Source organism: Eublepharis macularius, chromosome 2 (genome assembly GCF_028583425.1).
Source record: "Eublepharis macularius isolate TG4126 chromosome 2, MPM_Emac_v1.0, whole genome shotgun sequence".
Classification (NCBI taxonomy): Eukaryota; Metazoa; Chordata; class Lepidosauria; order Squamata; family Eublepharidae; genus Eublepharis; species Eublepharis macularius.
Genome location: NC_072791.1, coordinates 184,193,042 through 184,212,658, shown reverse-complemented (window position 1 = coordinate 184,212,658; position 19,617 = coordinate 184,193,042). Strand labels below are relative to the sequence as shown.

At 43.7% G+C, this 19,617-nt stretch overlaps 1 protein-coding gene across 3 annotated transcripts in view; it reads right to left on the bottom strand.

Annotated features, from left to right (window-relative positions):
- MBD5 (methyl-CpG binding domain protein 5) overlaps nucleotides 1-19,617 on the bottom strand; it is a 198,807-nt gene that overhangs the window by 32,352 nt on the left and 146,838 nt on the right. For 2 of the 3 annotated variants that reach the window (XM_054971421.1, XM_054971423.1), the window contains exon 8: nucleotides 3,523-4,554. In XM_054971421.1, the coding sequence (XP_054827396.1) occupies nucleotides 3,523-4,554 (1,032 nt within the window). The remainder of the gene's footprint in view (nucleotides 1-3,522; nucleotides 4,555-19,617) is intronic. The other variant, XM_054971422.1, reaches the window with a different exon arrangement.

Genomic DNA, 19,617 nt, shown 5'->3' with positions numbered 1-19,617 from the left:
AAACTTTCAGTTAGGTCACAAGGTCTACAGGAAACCAACTCACACTGATCGTTACTTACACAAAAACTCCAATCACCACCCCCGACAGAAAAGAGGCATAATGAAAACATTAGTGGATCGTGCAAGACGGATATGTGAGCCGCGCTTTCTCAATGAGGAAATTAATCATCTAAACCACGCACTTCAGGCAAATGGCTACTCCAGAAATGAAATCCGAAGAGCAATCAAACCCAGGATGAATCAAACAACCAAGGAAAAACAGTCACCTACAGGAAAAGTGTTTTTGCCATATATCAAAGGAATTACTGATCAGATGGGAAAGCTTATGGAAAAGCATAACCTTCAAGCAGTATTCAGACCCACCCGAAAAATACAACAGATGCTACGATCAGCAAAAGACAGCAGAGACCCCCTCACCTCTGCAGGAGTATACCGTATACCCTGCAGCTGTGGACAAGTTTACATCGGGACCACAAAGCGTAGCATCCAGACAAGAATAAAAGAACATGAAAGACACTGCAGACTTGGACAGCCTGAAAAATCAGCAGTGGCTGAACATAGCCTAACTCAAACAGGGCACAGTATCTTATTCCAGGACACCAAAATACTGGACAACACTTCCAACTACTTTGTCAGACTGCACAGGGAAGCCATTGAAATTCACAAGCATAAGCAAAACTTCAACAGGAAAGAAGAAACCTTAAGAATGAACAGAGCATGGACTCCAGTTCTGAAAAACACCAGGCCAACAAAACACTCCACACCCGACAATAGCCCTGCAGAGAAGATTAGCACATCAAGCACCAATCCATATGCAAAAGAACCTCCTCAGGATTCAGTGAAGCCTCCCGCCATTAGCATTCCACACCCTGGGAAACTCTTACAGAATGACTCAGCTCAACCCCACCCCTCCTGAGTAGATACAAATGACCTACATCTTTTTCACACTGTGACACTGAGAGATCTCCATCTTTTGGTGCTACACCTCTGAAGATGCCAGCCACAGCTGCTGGCGAAACGTCAGGAACTACAATGCCAAGACCACGGCAATACAGCCCGGAAAACCCCCAACAACCATAGCACATTGTCCTTAAAAAAAGCAATTTTAGAAGTCACAGATGGAAAACAACAATTAGAGACTGCAATAGCAAAACACTTCATTGATACAGGCAAGATTAATTTTTATAAGTGGAAATGAAAGTCAGGCTTTGCCACATACATTGGGGTGTGTGTGCCCAATTTCCCCTGCTCTAAGTGCTGCATCGAAACTACTTAAGCAAAAGGAGCAGATTTTCAAGGTATTAGGGAGAAAGGTAGCTCGGAACATCTGTACACATGATTATAGGATGTCAGACTACTGGTCCACTTAGCTCAAAGTCATCTACTCAGACAGGCAGCAGTTCTCTAGGGCCTGATCGTGTTAAGTGGAGGTTCCAGGGATTGGACCTGGGATCTTCCTCATGTAAAGCATGTGCTCCAACCCAGACTACAGCTCCTCCCCTATAGGTGCATGGAAGTTCTGTACACTGCCCTTTGAATCCTATGTTGTTAGTGCACAGGGGTTATTTCGTAGAAAAAGAGCTGGAGGAACTCATTAACATAACTGATTTGCATATGCCACACCGCCTGACATCACCTGTCCTGGCTGTTTTGGACCCAATCCTGGCCATCCAGGGCCGAAATTGGGCCCAAAATGGCAAAAAGGGGCTGAAAATGGCCCCCAAGGGGCCCAAAATGGTCAGGATCTGGCCGCTGCTGAGCAGGAGAGTGATCCCCCACCCATCAGAGGCCCGATCTGGGCCATTTCGGCCCCAATCCAGGCTGTAACGGGCCCAAAATGGCTGAGAGTCAGGTGGGCGGGGCCACTTGACATGTGACCTCTTTGGGGAACTACTGCGTGTTCCCCCTCGAAATGAGCCCTGCTAGTACCGATGTGGTCCTATTTAAGCAACAATACTGGGGCCAAATTAATTTTTCTTAACTAAGTAGGATGGTGTTTATACTAAAATTGATTTTGTACAGCTATTTATCCAGTTTGGTGTAGTGGCTAAGAGCAGCAGGACTGTAATCTGGAGAACCGGATTTGATTCCCCAGTCCTCCACTTGAAGCCAGCTGGGTGACCTTGAGTCAGTCACAGCTCTTAGAGCTCTCTCAGCCCCACTCACCTCACAGGGTGATTGTTGTGAGGATAATAATAACATACTTTGTAAACCGCTCTGAGCCGGTGTTAAGTTGTCCTGAAGGGCGGTATATAAATTGAATGTTATTATTATTATAAATCGCTCTGAGTGTAGCATTAAGTTCTCCTGAAGTATGTAAATTGAATGTTATTATTATTATGTTATTATGTTTGAAAAAATGTTAATTCACTGGTATCCAAAGAAGGGAACTCTGAGTCTTGAAAGCTTATATCCTGAAAATCTTGTTGGTCTCCAAGGTGCCACTGGACTCAGATTCATTAATTCGCTAAACACACATGCATGCACAAGACATTACACAACTAAGAATATTCATAAAACAAAATACCAGAATGCTAGAGAAAATACTGCTGATCTTTTCTAAAACTTTGTGTGTTTTTAATCAACATATCTGCATTTTTAAAGCATTTATTGTAGAAAAATGATGACAATTTAAATCATGATTACTCCAGTCTATTTTTGTAGACTGGATTGACCTGAGAACTATAAATCAACAGCGGAAAGCCACCTTGAATAACTCATGACAAAAAAGGGGAATATAAATTTAAATATAAAATTAAAGAATTTGGCAGGCTATTGGGTCCAATTCACAGTTAAATCTGATTTTAAAGAGTCATGTTTTGAAGGCACTTGTTCTCCAGTACATGGCTCTCCATCTGAAGTCACTGGAAGAGGACATTACTACCTTGATTTAAACATGTGAGTTGGAACCTCAGCTTCTGTTTAAGTATAAGATTCCCAAGTGGTTAGGAAATCTTCAGTTTTGAAGCTACAAACAAAATAAAAAATAAAGAAACATGAGAACATAAATGTACAGTGCTAGAAGGATAGCCTATTACTTTGAACCTTCATAATGTCCCTGGAACTACATTATGTATTGTTTCATAGTAATCTGGGAGTTGGGTGTATTGGTAGTGGCATATTTCAGATTCAGACGACATGGAAGGTTCTCATCTATTGCACAGCTACTCATACTAACCCTGTGATGCCTTGGAGGTTTTAAATAAAAAGCTGCATCCCAAAGATGCATCTGTACGTTGATGAGATTTGAAAAATGTAAAAGCCATTCCAACTGGTTGACTGAATTTAGATGGCATCAAACTTTCTAAAACAATAGGGTTTTGAATATGCTATATAAAATTCTCTGTCAATTGTATTTGCAATTTTTCACTGGAATGGTTAAGACAAGCTGGCATAGCATAAACCTTTTAGGAAAAAGAGTGCAATGAAATGGAATTTTGAAAAAAAGGTAGAAAATAGAAGCTTCCCCCCACCACAATTCTTTTTTTTTCTTTTTAAAATCTGTGAAAATATTTAACTTACCAAGCAGACCTGTCCCCAGTAGAGGGTTAAGTAGCTGTGGCACCACAGAGTTACTGTTGAGTTTAGCTGGACCAGATGTACTCCCAGCATTATTAGATATGCTCAGCAATGTTTCTGCCATTGACACCACTGCTGTCCCACCAAGTGTTGAGACAGACAGTGCTGCCACTGCTGATGATGTAGTGGCTGTGGTAGTGGTAGCCTGGGAGGAGGTTGCTATGGAAACCTCTGGATGATTGGCAGTGTTTCCCGATGTAGAGTTCAGAACACCTCCCAACAGCTGGGGATTCAAGGTCATTAATCCTGAGGCCCCAGTGACAGCTGGGAGGAAGAGGGGATTTGAAGTAGTGTCTGTGCCTGAAAAGCTTGGGAAAGGGTTTCCCAGAGGGCTGGTTAACAGGGTCTCAGCTCTGTTGGTGTCTGACTGACTGCTTAGCAAATGATCTGGTGGTGGGGCTGTCATCTGTGCTACTGAGGGCATAGGATTGTTTTGCTGTTGCTGTAACAGATCTGAGATGGATAGATTGAAAGGTGGTAAGGGGAACATGGCAGCTGCTTGGGCTTGGTTTTGGAGAAGAGCTGCTAGCAGCTGGAAATGAACAGGTTGCATCACCTGCCCATCCACATCACTGGAGAGCAAAGCTAAAGCAGCATTGACATTTGGGTTGAGAAAACCTAAAGGATTGAGGTTGACTTCAGACTTGCCTTCTCCTGCTGAAGGCTGCAGTATATTTAATAGATTCTGGTTTAGGAGGTGCTGCTGATTCACTGGCAAAGAGATAGGCAGAGAACTAAAGAGATTTGGATTCAAAGAATGCGGAAGATTGTTGTTTGAAGCGCTGTTCTGTGGAAAATGCAGAGCATGATCATGACCAACAAAAGGAAAGTCATTCCCAATGGGGAGCTGGCTATGAAGTGGGTTTCCAGCTGCAGTTGTGACGATGACACCGTCTTGAAGAACCGATGTGGTTTTAGTGATGGCTGGTTGACTGGTGCCAGCTATTGTAGTGGATGATGAAGGTCCTGCCCTCCCTACGAATGCAAAATAAATGTAGTAAACATAAATACAACAACAAGCAGTAATAATGAACGTGTCCATAAAGGTATATGTGGCTCTCAACTACAGACAATAATCTTTTGTTTTATAATATTCAAAGCAGCTCACAGAATAGATCAAAACACTGAAAAGGCATTACAACAAAATACAAGCTATCTAACAATCTACGATAACATGTTCTGAAATGCCTGCTTAAAAAGAAATTATGGTGTTACTCTTGGATTTTAATGTTGTGTTAAATAAATGGTCTATTATGCGATTTTAGTATTTGTGTTATTGTAATTTCATCCCTAAGCCCATTAAGAATGTTACAAAGTACTACACTAAATAAACAGACACCATCCACATCTTTCTAGAAGTCAACTGAGAGAAGCACTGTGGAGTATGTTCTACAGGCCTACAACTGAAAAGGCCATGGACCAGCCCTCAACAGTTTAAGTCCCCTCAGAGTGGACCGAGGAACAGGACTTTATGACCCATTGTAATAGGAGCGCATATAAAAGATACCGTGTTATTTGAATATGAAACGGCACTTAGTTTAAATTATTTCACTGACTATTAAGCTTGATGCATTAGCTTGACACCTCTGGAATAGGATGAAGGGACATCTGCCAACAGTGATATTGTCCAGGTCTCAGTCAAAGACTGTTCTGTTTGGTCAGGATTTTGGGTATGCTTTTGCCTCGATTCTTCTTTCTGGCTATGGATGTTTTTGTGGGTGTGATTTCTTTAATATCTGTTCCAGTTTTAAGCTTTTAAAACATACGTTTTAATATTGCATCTCTAGTTTACATTGCTTTCATGCGCTGGATGTAAGGGAGCTTCAACACTAATAGAGGAAAAGTGGAGTAGAAATGTTTCATATAAAACAAATATATTTTGCATTTATTTGTTAGCTTAAAATACAGCTAGGTACTTATCACATTTGTAACTACTGGAACATATGGTAGATTTAAATTCTAATGATGAGCATGGAGGTTAAGGAGGGAGCTTAGCAATTAGAGGAATTCCATTCTCAAGACTGCCACCATGTGGTTTTCTCCATCTAGGACATAAGAAATACATCTTCTATAGATGACAGAAGATGAATTTACACAAAGCACACACTTGAGTTTTTCAGAATAAAAATATTGGGCACTAAGATTAAAGTTCATTAACAGTTTGTTGAAGGTGAAGGAACTCTTAAAAGAAAAAACATGATTATTGTCATGTATGCCTGCCTGCAGTACATGCCATGTGTATGTTATGTGCAACCTATTAATCCTCTGACACTATGGAGAGTTCTGAGTACCTTTCAATGCCTGTTATTTGGAAGTTCAGTGTGTTATCTCTGCTTTGAAGTTAAACCCTTTCACTTCTGTAGTCAACGGCCTTGAAGCCAGATGCAACTAGTCTGAATTGTATCTTCCCTGAGAACAGAGATGATTTCATATCCAATTTGCTATTGTTGCTTATCATAGTCTAAACTCTGATACTTTTTGTCTCTGGTGTTTGTGCCAGAATTTCAACGGGCTACTAACCTGGGCATGGGACATTAACCTATAACTAACCATGCTTTCCCTCAATATGTCACTTCTGCCAATTCCACTGTCTGAGCACCCTGAACCTGACAGATAAAAGTTACTTCAACCAAATCACCTGTGTGATTGCCGTGGAGAACTTGGGGATTTACTTGCCAGGGACTGACATTTTGGCAGAAGTCCCTAGAAATATCTCTGGAGCCAGCACCCTGAACGAGGTCATAGCTGCCATGGTGGGAAGATGCTGCACTGCAGGGACTTACAAACTACAAGATCCTGAAAACCTGTGTGGGTTCGGTGAGGCTGCACCGATGAGGGAGAGACTGGACCTTTGGTGGGACACCAGGTATGGACCAGGACTAAGCCTAGTTGACAGGTGAGATAACTATGTACCATGGGGGACTGAACCCTCCACCAAGCGAAGGAGGCTGATGGAGAGACTAAACTTGGATTTGGATTCACTAGATCGTCAAGCCAGAGTGAGAATTATGACCCATCTGGATACCCTTTTCAGGGAGGAGGAGGCAAGGGAGCTATCGAGACACACCGGCCCCGAGGAGCCTCGATCCTGGGAGATTTGGAGTGAAGGAGGAGGGCGCCGACCCCGCTCCACCAGCCTGGGTGCTTTGGAAACAGAGGACTATTACAAGGCCATGGGGGTGAACCGACGAGAGAGCTCTGCCATCCCTCACGAAACTTCGGACTCTGAGGAGGAGGATTCGAAAACAGTGCGAGACGAGATAGATGAACTGAAAAGGGGGATGACGCAGGTGGCGTGGGGGCTGCAGGAACTGATGAGGCGCTTGCCAGAGGAGGGTGCCCGGCAGTGACGAGATCTTGCAGGGAATGGTGGCACACCGCTCCAACCAATGCCCCCTGCACCCCCTATCCCACCATGGAGGCACCAAGGATTACAAAAAGGTACCCTGCGAGGACCGGATAGGCCAGCTGTCCCGCCCCAGAGGGATCCGATGGGGGTACAACCAGCCAGCCCCCACCCCCTGGGGCCCAGCCGGGCCACAAGCACCAGCATTTCCCTGGGGACCACCACTCCAACCACTGCCACCTCCATTGGTGCTGCTCCCAGGGAGACCAGTCACCCCTCCCGCACAGCCACAGGAGTGGCGGAAGTTAGAAGCACAGTTTGATGGGGACCCTGAGGAGTTGGGATTCTTCACTGTGCAAGCTATGGAATTTTTCCAACTGTGGGGCTACACATTCATGAACGAACATAGCCAGGTAAGCAATCTGGGGTCCTGGCTGGGAAGTGCCGCGGTCAAATGTACGTTATCCTAGATGAAGTCCAAGCCCCCGAACTGATGGACCTTGATGCGTTCGTGAGAGCATTGAGAGCCCAGTTTGAAGATCCTCTAGAGGAGGAGCGGGCTAGGATAAAGTTAAAGAGGATGCAGCAAGGCCACCGACTCGTGCGTGAGTACGTCACCAAATTCAGACAGTACGCAGCGAAGGTGTGTGATTGGACAGAGGGGATCAAGATTGAGTTTTTCTGGGCTGGGCTGAACCCCGATTTGGTAGCAAAGGCCCTAATGCAAGATGATCCCAGAACCCTGCTAGGGTGGATTCAACTCGCATGCGAGGTGGAGAATCGAAACCAAGTAGTGAAGTTGCTGAAGATGCAGCACCAGGAGGGAGCCAAGAAACCTCACCCCGATGCGGGGAGGGTATAGAGAAAAGGCTCTCCCAAACCAACGTCCAGGAGTCCGAGACCGCAAGTCACTGGAGGAGAGGGCAGTATTTACAATGTGGGGGCACAGGCCATTTCACCTCTGAATGCCCTGGGAACAAAGAAAGAGCAGCAGAGAGGAGCTACGCCGTGAGGAGAGCCTCCCCCACAAGCTTCCAAAACACCAAAGAAACCCGCCAAGAAAAGAAGTGAAGTGGCAACTGGCTTCAACGCCAAGGGAGGCTCAGAGGGATTGAGTGAAGACCCATAGGAAGAGGAGGAGTGCCCTATCCAGCAGGTAGGAAATGCCATCTACCTACCGTGAAGAGGTTCTGATGAAGTGAGACCTAAAGGGACCCTACTTTACATACCAGTGACTTTAGTAAATCCCAAAAGAGGGACTCATATACGAGTGCGGGCATTGCTAGACTCAGGATGCACTCGGGATTTAATTACCCCCACGTTAGTCACGGGGTTGGGGTTGAATGTGTGCAAACTGGACCACCCCATAGTATTTGAACAGATGGATGGGTCCCGGATGAAAGGGCGCCCCACTACTTATGCAATGGAACCAGTCCCTCTGGGGATGGGGAACCATTGGGAAGCCATGTCTTTTGTTGTCAGCACAGCCACTAAATTCCCTTTAGTGTTGGGATCATGATGGCTCTGGGACCACGACCTGTATGTAAGGGGGATGATGGGTGAGCTGCAGTTTAACATAGAAAACTGCCCTGACCATGTGTGGAGAGCGGAGTGGGGTGAGAAGGCACCCCCCCTAGAGGCGGTTCTGCTTACGAAAGAGGAATTAGAGCAGATCCCACCCGAATATCAGGACTTCAGTCAGGTGTTTGATGAAAAGGAAGCGGATGAGCAACCCCCTCATAGACCTACGGACTGTGCCATCAAATTCATCCCTGGGCAAAAGCTGCCGAAAGGGAAATTATACTCCATGAACTGGGGGAAGAGGGAAGAACTGAGACAGTTCATTGACAAAAACCTGGCATGAGGATTCATCAGACCCACCAGCTCCCCCCATGCTGCACCAGTGTTCTTTCGCAAGAAGAAAGATGGAGGTTTAAGATTATGCACTGACTATCGGGGCATTAATGCAGTGTCAATGTCAAATGCCTACCCCCTCCTTCTCATCAGAGACTTATTGAGCGTGGTGTCTCAGGGAAAAATCTTTTCAAAATTGGACTTGAAAGATGCTTACTTCCAGGTACGAATATGGGAGGAGGATGAATGGAAGAAAGCATTTAACACCCCTTTGGGACAATTTGAATGCCTTTCGGATTACAAGGGGCCCCTGGGGTGTTCATGAATTTAATCAATGAAATCTTATATGAGTACCTGTACAAAGGTGTGGTTGTTTATTTAGATGATGTTTTGATTTATTCAAAAGATTATGAGTCATATGTCCAGTTGGTCCGACAGATACTGAAAGCCCTGCATGATAACCACCTGCCTGTAAAACTGTCCAAGTGTGAATTTCACAAGGACGAGCTGGATTTTCTGGGCTATAGAGTTTCAGGGCAGGGATTAAAAATGGACCCTGAAAAAATACAAGAAGTAGTGGGTTGGGAATCCCCCAAGACCAGGAGGCAGTTACAATCATTCCTGGGTTTCGCCAACTTTTATAAAGAACTTTGCTCAAATATCGGTGCCCCTCACTGACCTGTTAAAAACCAAAGGAAAAGGGCTACAAGGAAATAAACCAAGTGCCAAATTAGTTTGGACTCAAGAATGCCAAGAGACATTTGACCAATTAAAAAAACTGTTCACATCTGAGCCAGCGCTACAGCACCCAGATGAAAATCATCAGTTTATTGTACAGGTGGATGCTAGCGATGTTGCCACGGGAGGGGTCCTGTTGCAAGCCGATAATGAGGGGAAATGGTACCCTTGTGCATGTGTCCAAAAATTCTCTGAGACTGAATGCCACTGGCTGATCTTGCACAAAGAAGCCAGCGTGGTTAAATTGGCACTGTCTACCTGGAGACACTGGCTAGAGGGGGCCAAAGTACCTTTTGAAATATAGACTGATCATAAAAACCTATAAGTGTTAAAATTGCCACACAAGCTCGGCACCAAGCACCTAAGGTGGGCAGAGTTCTTCTCCAAATTCAATTTCACACTGAAGCACCTCCCTGGCAAATCTAACTTCCTGGCGGATGTTTTATCACACATGCCCCAACACGAAAGCCAAAGAGAGGAAGTAATAAACACTATGTTTTTGCCAACCCAGCTGGGAGGGGCTGTAATCACCAGAAGCCAATCCCAGCAAGTGAAACAAGATACCATTTCCACAGGCTGCGAAGAGAAAGTCTCCAAGGAGACCAAGAAGGAGGGGGATGCCCTGGCCAAAGACATATAGCAAAAAGGCAAATTGGGAGGCTGGTACAGGCAACAGAAATTGTACGTTCCAGCCAGTTTAAGGGGGGAAGTGTTGAAGCAATGTCACGACTCCAAATTAGCAGGGCATTTTGGATATTTAAAAACACTGCAACTAATACAGAGACAGTTTTGGTGGCATGGCATGAGAAAAGATATTTCTCAATATGTTTCTGCCTGCCAAGTATGCTTAATGGGGAAAACTTGGGGGGGGGCAAGCTGCCTGGACTGCTACAGCCCCTAGAGATCCCTTCCTGGCCATGGATTTTATCACCGACCTTCCCCGCCCTCTAAGGGAAAAACTGTGATTTTGGTGGTGGTGGATTTATTTTCTAAACAAGCTCATTTCATCCCTTGCTCTAAAATCCCCACTGCAAAGAGACTGGCCAATCTATTCACGCAGCACATGGTAAGGCTGCACTCGTTTCCTGGTAAGGTAATCTCAGATCGCAGAGTACAATTTGTTGCCAACTTCTGGTGGGAGCTATTAAAAGTAGCAGGAATTGAGCAGGGGTTCAGCTCCGCCCATCATCCCAAGATGGATGGTCAAACCGAAAGGGTTAATCAAGTACTGGAACAGTTCGTAAGATGTTATATCAATTACCAACAGGATAATTGGACCGACTTTCTAGTTTTTGCCGAATATGGTTATAACAACACCGTCCACGCATCCACAGGCACCTCCCCTTTCATGGTGGCTCAAGGATATGAAGGCACAGCGATACCATTTACCCAGACCCCCAGAAACTAAGCAGCCAGGTGACCTGAGGGAGCGGTAGACTAAACTGACAAAACAATGGGATATAATTAAAATAACTCTTGAAAAAGCCAAAGAGGATTACAAAAAATATGCTGATGAAAAGAGATCATCTCCTTGGGAGCTACAAATGGGAGACTATGTATACATCTCTACTAAGCACTTATGGGAAGAGCAGCCAAGCAAGAAGCTAGGCTGGAAATTCTTGGGCCCCTTTCTGATCACAAGGATAATAAATGAAGTAACAGTGGAGGTAAAACTACCCAAGAACTTAAAAGAATATCCACCCAGTTTTCCATTTCAGCCTCCTAAGAAAGCTCCCTCTCCTGACAAATGGCATCCAGACTGCAGGATTCCCCCTACCCCTCTTCTCATGGATGGACAGAAGCACTATAAAGAAATCCTGCACTCGAAGCTAAAACGAGGAGTATTGTTTTACTTAATTTGTTGGATGCATTTTGATGAGGGGCAGAGTGAGTGGGTGAAAGCCTCTGATGTAAACGCCCCAAAACTGATTCTCAAATTCCATAAAGCTTTTCCTCATAAACTGGGACCCATGAAGGGAGGGGAGTTGATTTTGGAGGGGGCAGTATGTCATGTATGCCTGCTTGCAGTACATGCCATGTGTATGTTATGTGCAACCTATTAATCCTCTGACACTATGGAGAGTTCTGAATACCTTTCAATGCCTGTTATTTGGAAGTTCAGTGTGTTATCTCTGCTTTGAAGTTAAACTCTTTCGCTTCTGTAGTCAACGGTCTTGAGGCCAGATGCAACTAGTCTGAATTGTATCATCCCTGAGAACAGGGATGATTTCATATCCAATTTGCTGTTGTTGCTAATCGTAGTCTAAACGGATACTTTTTGCCTCTGGCACTTGCACCAGAATTTCAACGGGCTACTAACCTGGGCGCAGGACATTAACCTGTAACTAATCATGCTTTCCCTCAATATGTCACTTCTGCCAATTCCACTGTCTGAGCACCTTGAACCTGATAGATCTCTAATAAAAGTTACTTCAACCAAATCAACTGTGTGATCACCGAGGAGAACTTGGGGATTTATTTGCCAGGGACTGACAATTATGATTGTAAATTCATCACCATCCTGCTCCCCCTCCCAAAAGCTCAAAACAGTACCCATTGTGTTTTAACTCACATCCGCTGTATGAAGTTATGATGCAAAGACCATGTACAGAGCAATCCTAAGCAAGGCTACAATCTTCTAAGTCAACTGAACCCAAAGGTCTTAGAAGGGTGTCCTTCAGTGGAATTGTAAAAAGCTAGTGACCTCTCTGACAGAGGAGGAATTTGAACCTGGGTTCCCACTGTCAGGGCTTGTCGCTGCCGCCAGAGGGGCACCAGGGATGCTGCAGGACCCTGCTCTGTGAAAGGAGGAGTGGTATACATCACCCAGACTCCCTCTCAGTCCACTCGCTGGCCTATTCAACCTGGCTCACCCCCTGCATCCATCTTCATCTTCATCTTCATCTTCATCTTCATCTTCTCCTCCTCCTCCTCTCCCAGAACTCTCCTCCAAGCCTCCACTCTCACACTGCTCTGCTCTCGCTCCACGCCATCACTCCTTACTCACACCCACCACCACCTCAGAGCTCTTCCTAGCCACCCTTTATAGGGTTTCCTTTCTCCGCCCCACCCTCCTTCCAGGCTTGTTCCCTCTCCTGACTTGGCCCAGCTGTGCCTCCCCTCAGGTGTTTCCCTCCTATCACTAATCCCTTCTAGGCTTCCTTGCCTTGTTGGCAGGGTGGGGTTGAATGCGAGCCATCCCCAGCTGAGGTCTCCTTGGCCTTGCTCACGAGGAGCTGCCCCAGCCGGCTTCTGTGCTGCTGAGCTTCCCTGGCCTTGCTCGTGAGGAATTGCCCTGGCCAGCTTCTGGGCTGCCTGCTCATTGATGCTGGGCGGGACTACCCATCTCTTCCCCCAGAATGCCTGTGGCAGCTCCACCTGGAGGGGCTTGGCTCCTAGCAACTGTCCTCTAGCCGGGGTGTGGCTCTGGGCTGTAGTGGCTGCTTCTCCTCCTTGGCTGGTAAGGGCTCTGTTTGGGCTGCTGCTGGGTCCCTATTCCCCCTGCATTGGCCCTTTTCCTCTGGCCTGCTTAGCCCACTCTCCTCCCCCTGGAGAGTGGGACTAGCTGGTGTCTCCCTGCTTCGTCCAGCCCTCTGAGGCTTTGGCCTTTCGCCCTTTCCCCCTGGAGTAGGCAGGTTCTGGACTTGGTTGCTGGCTGGGGTGGCAGGGTCGCTGCCTCCTGGTTGCCTCCTAGTTGCCTCCCTGTTCCCTCCTGGCAAGTCTGGGGGCTGGGACTCAGACCCCGGACACCCACATTGAATTCCAGATGGTCAAGCACGTTGTACAATAATATATATTGCAAAAGTACTTCAGAGCTCAATGGATACACAGCCTTTATATGCATAGGTACCTCTTTCATTTGAATAATGTTCTATTGAAGTAAACTATTTTGCTTTTCAATATTTTAGTATTCAATAATTAAAGTCTGGAATTTTTTTTTTTTTTACTTCCTGATGATTGATAGAGATTGTTGCATTGGAAGCAATGTAAACAGCATATAAAATAAGTGTTTATCAGGTGAGAGGATAAACAGTTCCTAAATACAGGGAGTTTTCAAGGGCATTTTTAAGTTAGCACAGCACAAGAAACATCCTGAAGCCCAACAAAACGTAAATAAAAAATGGAGGTTAATTTGATGTCAGCGATGCATTATTTTATTCTTTAATAAGTGGCAGAAAACTGCTGAGAGAAGAAAGCATCAATCACTTTTTTGGCAACTCCACAATCATAGCAAAATAGCACTGGAAAGAGGAAGCCAAAGTACAGACAAAATTCAATATTACTTACTAACAGAGCAGAATTTAACCAGACAAAACAAAAACAAAAAACCCTCCAAACAACCTTAGTATAAAGATGCATCACCTCTCATTAAGCCTAGCAAGGGAGATCTTTACGGCTGTTACTTTGCATGGATCCTGTGATTCCAGGAATGATATTACCAAGGTACTGAGAGGAACACAGTAACATAGTAACACAGTAAAATGTGCGACTTTTGTCCATGGATTGTTGAATACAACTGTTTGGATAAAAAAGTGTTTTGACGGCCATTCTTTGAGATATGTGTTATAATTAGTAAATATTAATTCAAAATAATATTTATTCAAAGTAAAAGCCTAATCCAAGAATCTTGACTTTTGCCCATGATGGTAAAATGTTACTTATAGGATTTCTTTTAAACACAACTGTTCTGATTGTCTGTAACAGATGTTAACTATGGATTTGATTCTCCATCATTTTTCCCACCCCCCATATAGAAGTTTTGAAATAAATGCCACTGGACATTTTGGGGTGCTTAATACTTTAAATAAAATTAAATATAAGATAAAAATAAAGTAGCCTAGTTACGATGAAATAAATATTTATGAGCTATTGCCAATTAAATCCTAGTCATATTCCTGCATGCCACAATAAATAGAAATGCAAATACTGACATAGATATATAAAACTGAGTTCTTAGCAAAAAAGGTTAATTCCATTATAATGTAAAAGTTAAGCTATATTTGAATAGCAATTCCATAAAACTCTTGGTTACTTTGTGGTCTCTAACACTGGCTAAAAGTGCTTTCTAATGATGCATCAGAATGCTGCTTCCATATCTGCTTTTATTAGTTGTCTTCCTACTAATTATGTTTTCTGGGTTTTTTTTACTGCTTAAGTTTTGAGATTTCATATGTGGATAATAATGTTTGTAAGCTGCCTCAAGGATGATGATAAGACGGGGGTTAAATGAAGAAAAATATAAGTGCATTTTTAGAGATATGTCACAACTACAACCACTGATTCCATAACAGAGCAACTTCCAGTTCCACAGCCACTCAATTGGCTACCTATTAGTTACTGTGCTCAATTCAAGGTATTGGTTATTACATACAAAGCTCATATGTAAGGCGGCAGGCTGCCAGCTGATAGTTTAAAGGACCCTGCCGCTTGCAAGGCAGGAAAGGGCCCTTTAAACTGTTAAAGGCCCCTTTCCCTGCTGCTGTTAAGGCTGGAAAGGGGCATTTAAACTCCATGAACCGGTTCATAACTGGTCCAGTTCCGTGGTTCGTGAAACCCAAAAATTAAAATGATGAATGACATTCTGCTGAAAGTGCATTGTGAAAAAATGCTGTTATCTGTTTTTAAACTACAGGTGAAGGGCAATGTTCCCTATTCTGAAAGGGTTTTTAAAATCAATAATTAATTATTTTTGAATTGAACATTACACCTGTGAATTGAACATTATAGATGTGTTTTGCATGGAATTCCTTTTCATATATCTTCTAAAGATATTCATACAATTAGTAGAATCACAGAATCATAGAGTTGGAAGAGACCTCTAGGGTCATCTAGTCCAACCCCCTGCACAATGCAGGAAATTCACAACTACCCCCCCCGACTGCCCCAGTGACTCCTGCTCCATGCCCAGAAGATGGCAAAACACCTCCTGGATCCCTAGCCAAACTGGCCTGGGGAAAATTGATACCTGACCCCAAGGTGGTGTTCGGCATTACCCTGGGCATGTAAGAAGGCCATGAGAACTAAGCACTGATGTAGCCCATTCTGCTCTCCCCCTCATGATCTGCCCAGGTTCACAGATGGCCATTTAGACTCCGCTTAAAAACCTCCAAAGAAGGAGAGCCCACGGCCTCCCAAGGAAGCCTGTTCCACTGAGGCACCGCTCTGTCAGTAAGTTCTTCCTAATGTTTAGCCCAAAGCTCTTTTGATTTAATTTCAAGCTGTTGGTTCTGGTCCGACCTTCTGGGGCAGCAGAAAACAACTCTGCACCATCCTCTATATGACAGCCCTTCAAGTGCTTGAAGATGGCTATCATATCACCTCTCAGTCATCTTCTCTCCAGGCTAAACGTTCTGAGCTCCTTCAACCTTTCCTCATAGGACTTGGTCTCCAGACCCCTCACCATCTTCATTGCCCTCCTCTGGACATGTTCCACCTGGTCTATAACATTCTTAAATTGTAGTGCCCCAAACTGAACACAATACTCTAGGTGAGATTAAGCAGAGCAGAGCAGAGTGATACCATCACTTCTCATGATCTGGACACTATGCTTCTGTTTAAACAGCTCAAAACTGCATTTGCCTTTTTAGCTACCATATCACACTGTTAAGTGTAAACTATTCCTGTGATAATTTTAACCTTTACATAGTCATATGATCCTGTTTTAAGTGAACAGCCTGGGTTAGATCCTGTGAGGCATGAGTGCAAGGATCAGGGATCTTTCCCATAGTCCCCTCCCCACAAGCAGCCCCATTCAATGGCAAGAAAATTGACTCCCAGGTGCACGGGACCCAAATGAACCAACAGCCATGGGGGTTAGTGTGGGGCATGCAGTGCTGAGGACAGGGGTAAAACTGGCCTCTCCTTTCAGCTGAGTTCCTTTGACAGAAGGAGCAAGAAAGACAATTCCATCCCCTTCCCCGTCCAGCCTATTGACCCATGTTACTGTTAGTCCACGTGTCCTGTAAAACCGGGACTCAACTCTCCTGGGGTTTGATGGGGCTGCCGGGGTGAGGAGAACATGGAAACATCTATGACTATTAGCACCTTTCATTATTCAACATACGGTCTTATATGTATAGATATGGCTTCACAACTGTGTTCCTTGACAGCATTGCTTTTCCTGGCTTTTCACAGACCAGTACAAATAGAGACTTTCTACTTTGTGCTGAGACTATTATAGGTTTACACATTCTGTCTTTATGATGGTTGTAGTCAATCAGTTTACATAGTAGTAATAATTTGTTATTATTATTATACAAATGGCCAAAGGCTGTTATAATCTTAGATAAAACTGAGTGAACATAAAATATAGGGGTTAATAAGAAATAAAATTTCCTAACCCTCTAAAACCAGAAACCACCACTATAATAAACATGCAAATCAAGCTGCAGAAGGTTGGGCCTTGAGCATGACTCTAGCTCAATTTGTGTAGCAGCCAAAGCATACACCGAAACCATATGGGTGATATGTGGGTCTACACTGGCATTTTTTCCACGGAAAATCATATTTTCCATCACCAAACCAGATCAAGGCTAACTAAGATAGCCGAAAGAAATTTGGATCAAGGCTCCACATTAAGAAAGCAGAACAACAACATAAAAAAGAAGGTCTTCCAATTCTAAGTCTCTACAGAGACATGAGCACTGGGCAACAGGTTTTCGAGTGTAGTGACCTTTTAACATGGTTGCTAGCATAGTTTGAAAATGCATAGTAGCGAAAGCAATTCTGAATCTACTGAAGGTGAAGTTCAAAAAGTAAAAATTCTGAATCTACTGAAGGTGAACTTTAAAAAGTAGGGAACTCAGTTATGGTCCCTTTGTTCTGGAGATGCACACGATGCTCCTGTCAAATGCAGCATCTAAACTGAATGCCCAGTCCAAAGTCTGGAGTCATCTAGCGGGTCACTCTAGGAATTAGCTGGTAAGAAATAACAATGAGAACCTCATTAGATCCCATAAGCCATGTGGTTTCTCTGCAAGACGGTTTGGAGTTGCCTTAAAAGATGCCTGGATAAAGTATTCCTTTCCCGCTCAAACAATTTGCACCTGAGCCCTGACTGAGGGGAGATGTGGTTCAGCCTGCAACACAGCTGCTGGAGCAAGGTCAGAATTCTCCTTAAAATTTTTTTTTTTTAAATGGCTCCAATTGTTCGCAGAACAAGGGACTTTGGGATTGCCAAATGGGCCTTCCAGGAAAGGCTTTCACTAATTGTTACCCCTAGAGACTTAAAATTGCCACACCAGTCAATTGGAACGCAATTAACAAGCCACTGGAATTTACAGGGCCTCTTCCTGAAGACCTTCACCTTAGTCCAGGTGTGGTTGACACTTTGTCTTTGCAGAAGTTGCTAGACCTAGACAACATTCTCCTTAGGCCAATACAGGTAAGAGAGAACAGAACCATGTCACCTGCATATAAAAGAATGGAGTTTTTTCCATTTGCTGAGAGGGGGTGGAAAAAGCTCGATGTTCAACGATATTGAGATACAGAAGCAGCTAGAACACACCCCTGGTAAATTTTCCAGAAATTGTTAAGCCTTGGGGGAAAAACATTTTTCCTTTTAGGAGGGTGTGTGTGGAAATTTGGGGGAAAGTTGAAACATATGTAATACTTATGTTTCTTATCAAACCTAAACTTCGATTACTGATTTAACAAAATAAAATGTATCCTTTATAACACAGGATGTAGAGTTGTAGTATTTGACACATTTACAGTATTCATAAGTTATAAATGCCTTCATTTTCTGTAAGAAAAATCATGAGTATACTCATCACTTGAGAAAGAGTGTGTGTATAATGGTTAGAGCAGGGTTCCTCAAAGTGGTGCCCATGGGTGTCATGGTGCCCACCAGAACTTTTCCTGGAGCCTGCTGAGCATTCTAGAAAGTGGGCAAGGCCATTGCAAGGCAGGATTTGTTATTAACTGCTCTCATTCAAATGAAAGGGTTTTCAACAGCTGCAGCAGCAGTCGCCGCCACTGAAGAATCTGGAGGACTGGTAAGCATCCAGGCTTTCCTTAGTGAATGTGTGGGTCCATTCCCCCTTTAGCCTTTCATTCTTTATATTCCCCCCTCTCTTCCTCCTTTCCTCAACCTTCTACGATTATTTTGTAAAATGAGAAGGAAGTTATCAGATTTGGCTCTGCCTCCCCTGACAGCCATTTTAGGATGGTGCTCATCACACTCTCTCAAAATCCCAAAGCTGCCCACAGGCTCAAAAAGGTTGGGGACCCCTATATTAGAGTGTCAGATTATGATCTTGGAGACCCAGGTTCAAATCTTCACTCTGCCACGGAAGCTTGCTGACCTTGGGCAAGTAACACACACACAGCTATACAGACTCAATGACTGATATTAAGTTATACTTTAACAATGAAAACACTGAATTCTGTAATACTGTATTATCATTAAACGTATTACAGCATATTCATTGTTGCCAAAATTATTTTCATTTAAACAAAAAATATGCTTGAAAATGTCATCTATGTTGAGCAATTATTGTTATCTAAACCTGTAGATTGTTTTACACATTTTTTTTCATACAACATATTTTGCAAAAAAATCTTGTCCTTCATTTCACTCCTTCCAAAAGGAAAAATCACCATAGGACTTTTTTTTTAAGCATTGCTCCAAATTTCTGAATTTTTTCCACTGGAGGACATTTTCATGCTATACACTTTGAAGGTGAAAAGCCTTGCCTTAAAAAAATATCACTTATTTGTAAAGAGAAACTATTTCATAGGCATTGTTTTCAGTGGTCCATCAAATTTCCCAATTTTTTTTATATAGGTATATTTATAATGTATGCACATGATAAACAAATTCCAGACACATGTGCCTAATGTCATCACCCAGCTCTATTATGTTAAGATGCGATTCCTATAAGGTGCATATTATTTAAGGACCGGGGGGATAAATCTAGGATCCGAGAATTTATCCTGATGGTAGAGTGAAAGATATAAAACAATTTTCCTCCACAAGCTATCAGAAACTATTGCAAGTTGGGAGAAAGGGCTATCTAAAATCATAACAGCACGCCATTCGCCCCCCCCCCCCCCGCCCAAAGTTCTGAATCTCCCCATTAGTAGGGAGGTGGCTTTTG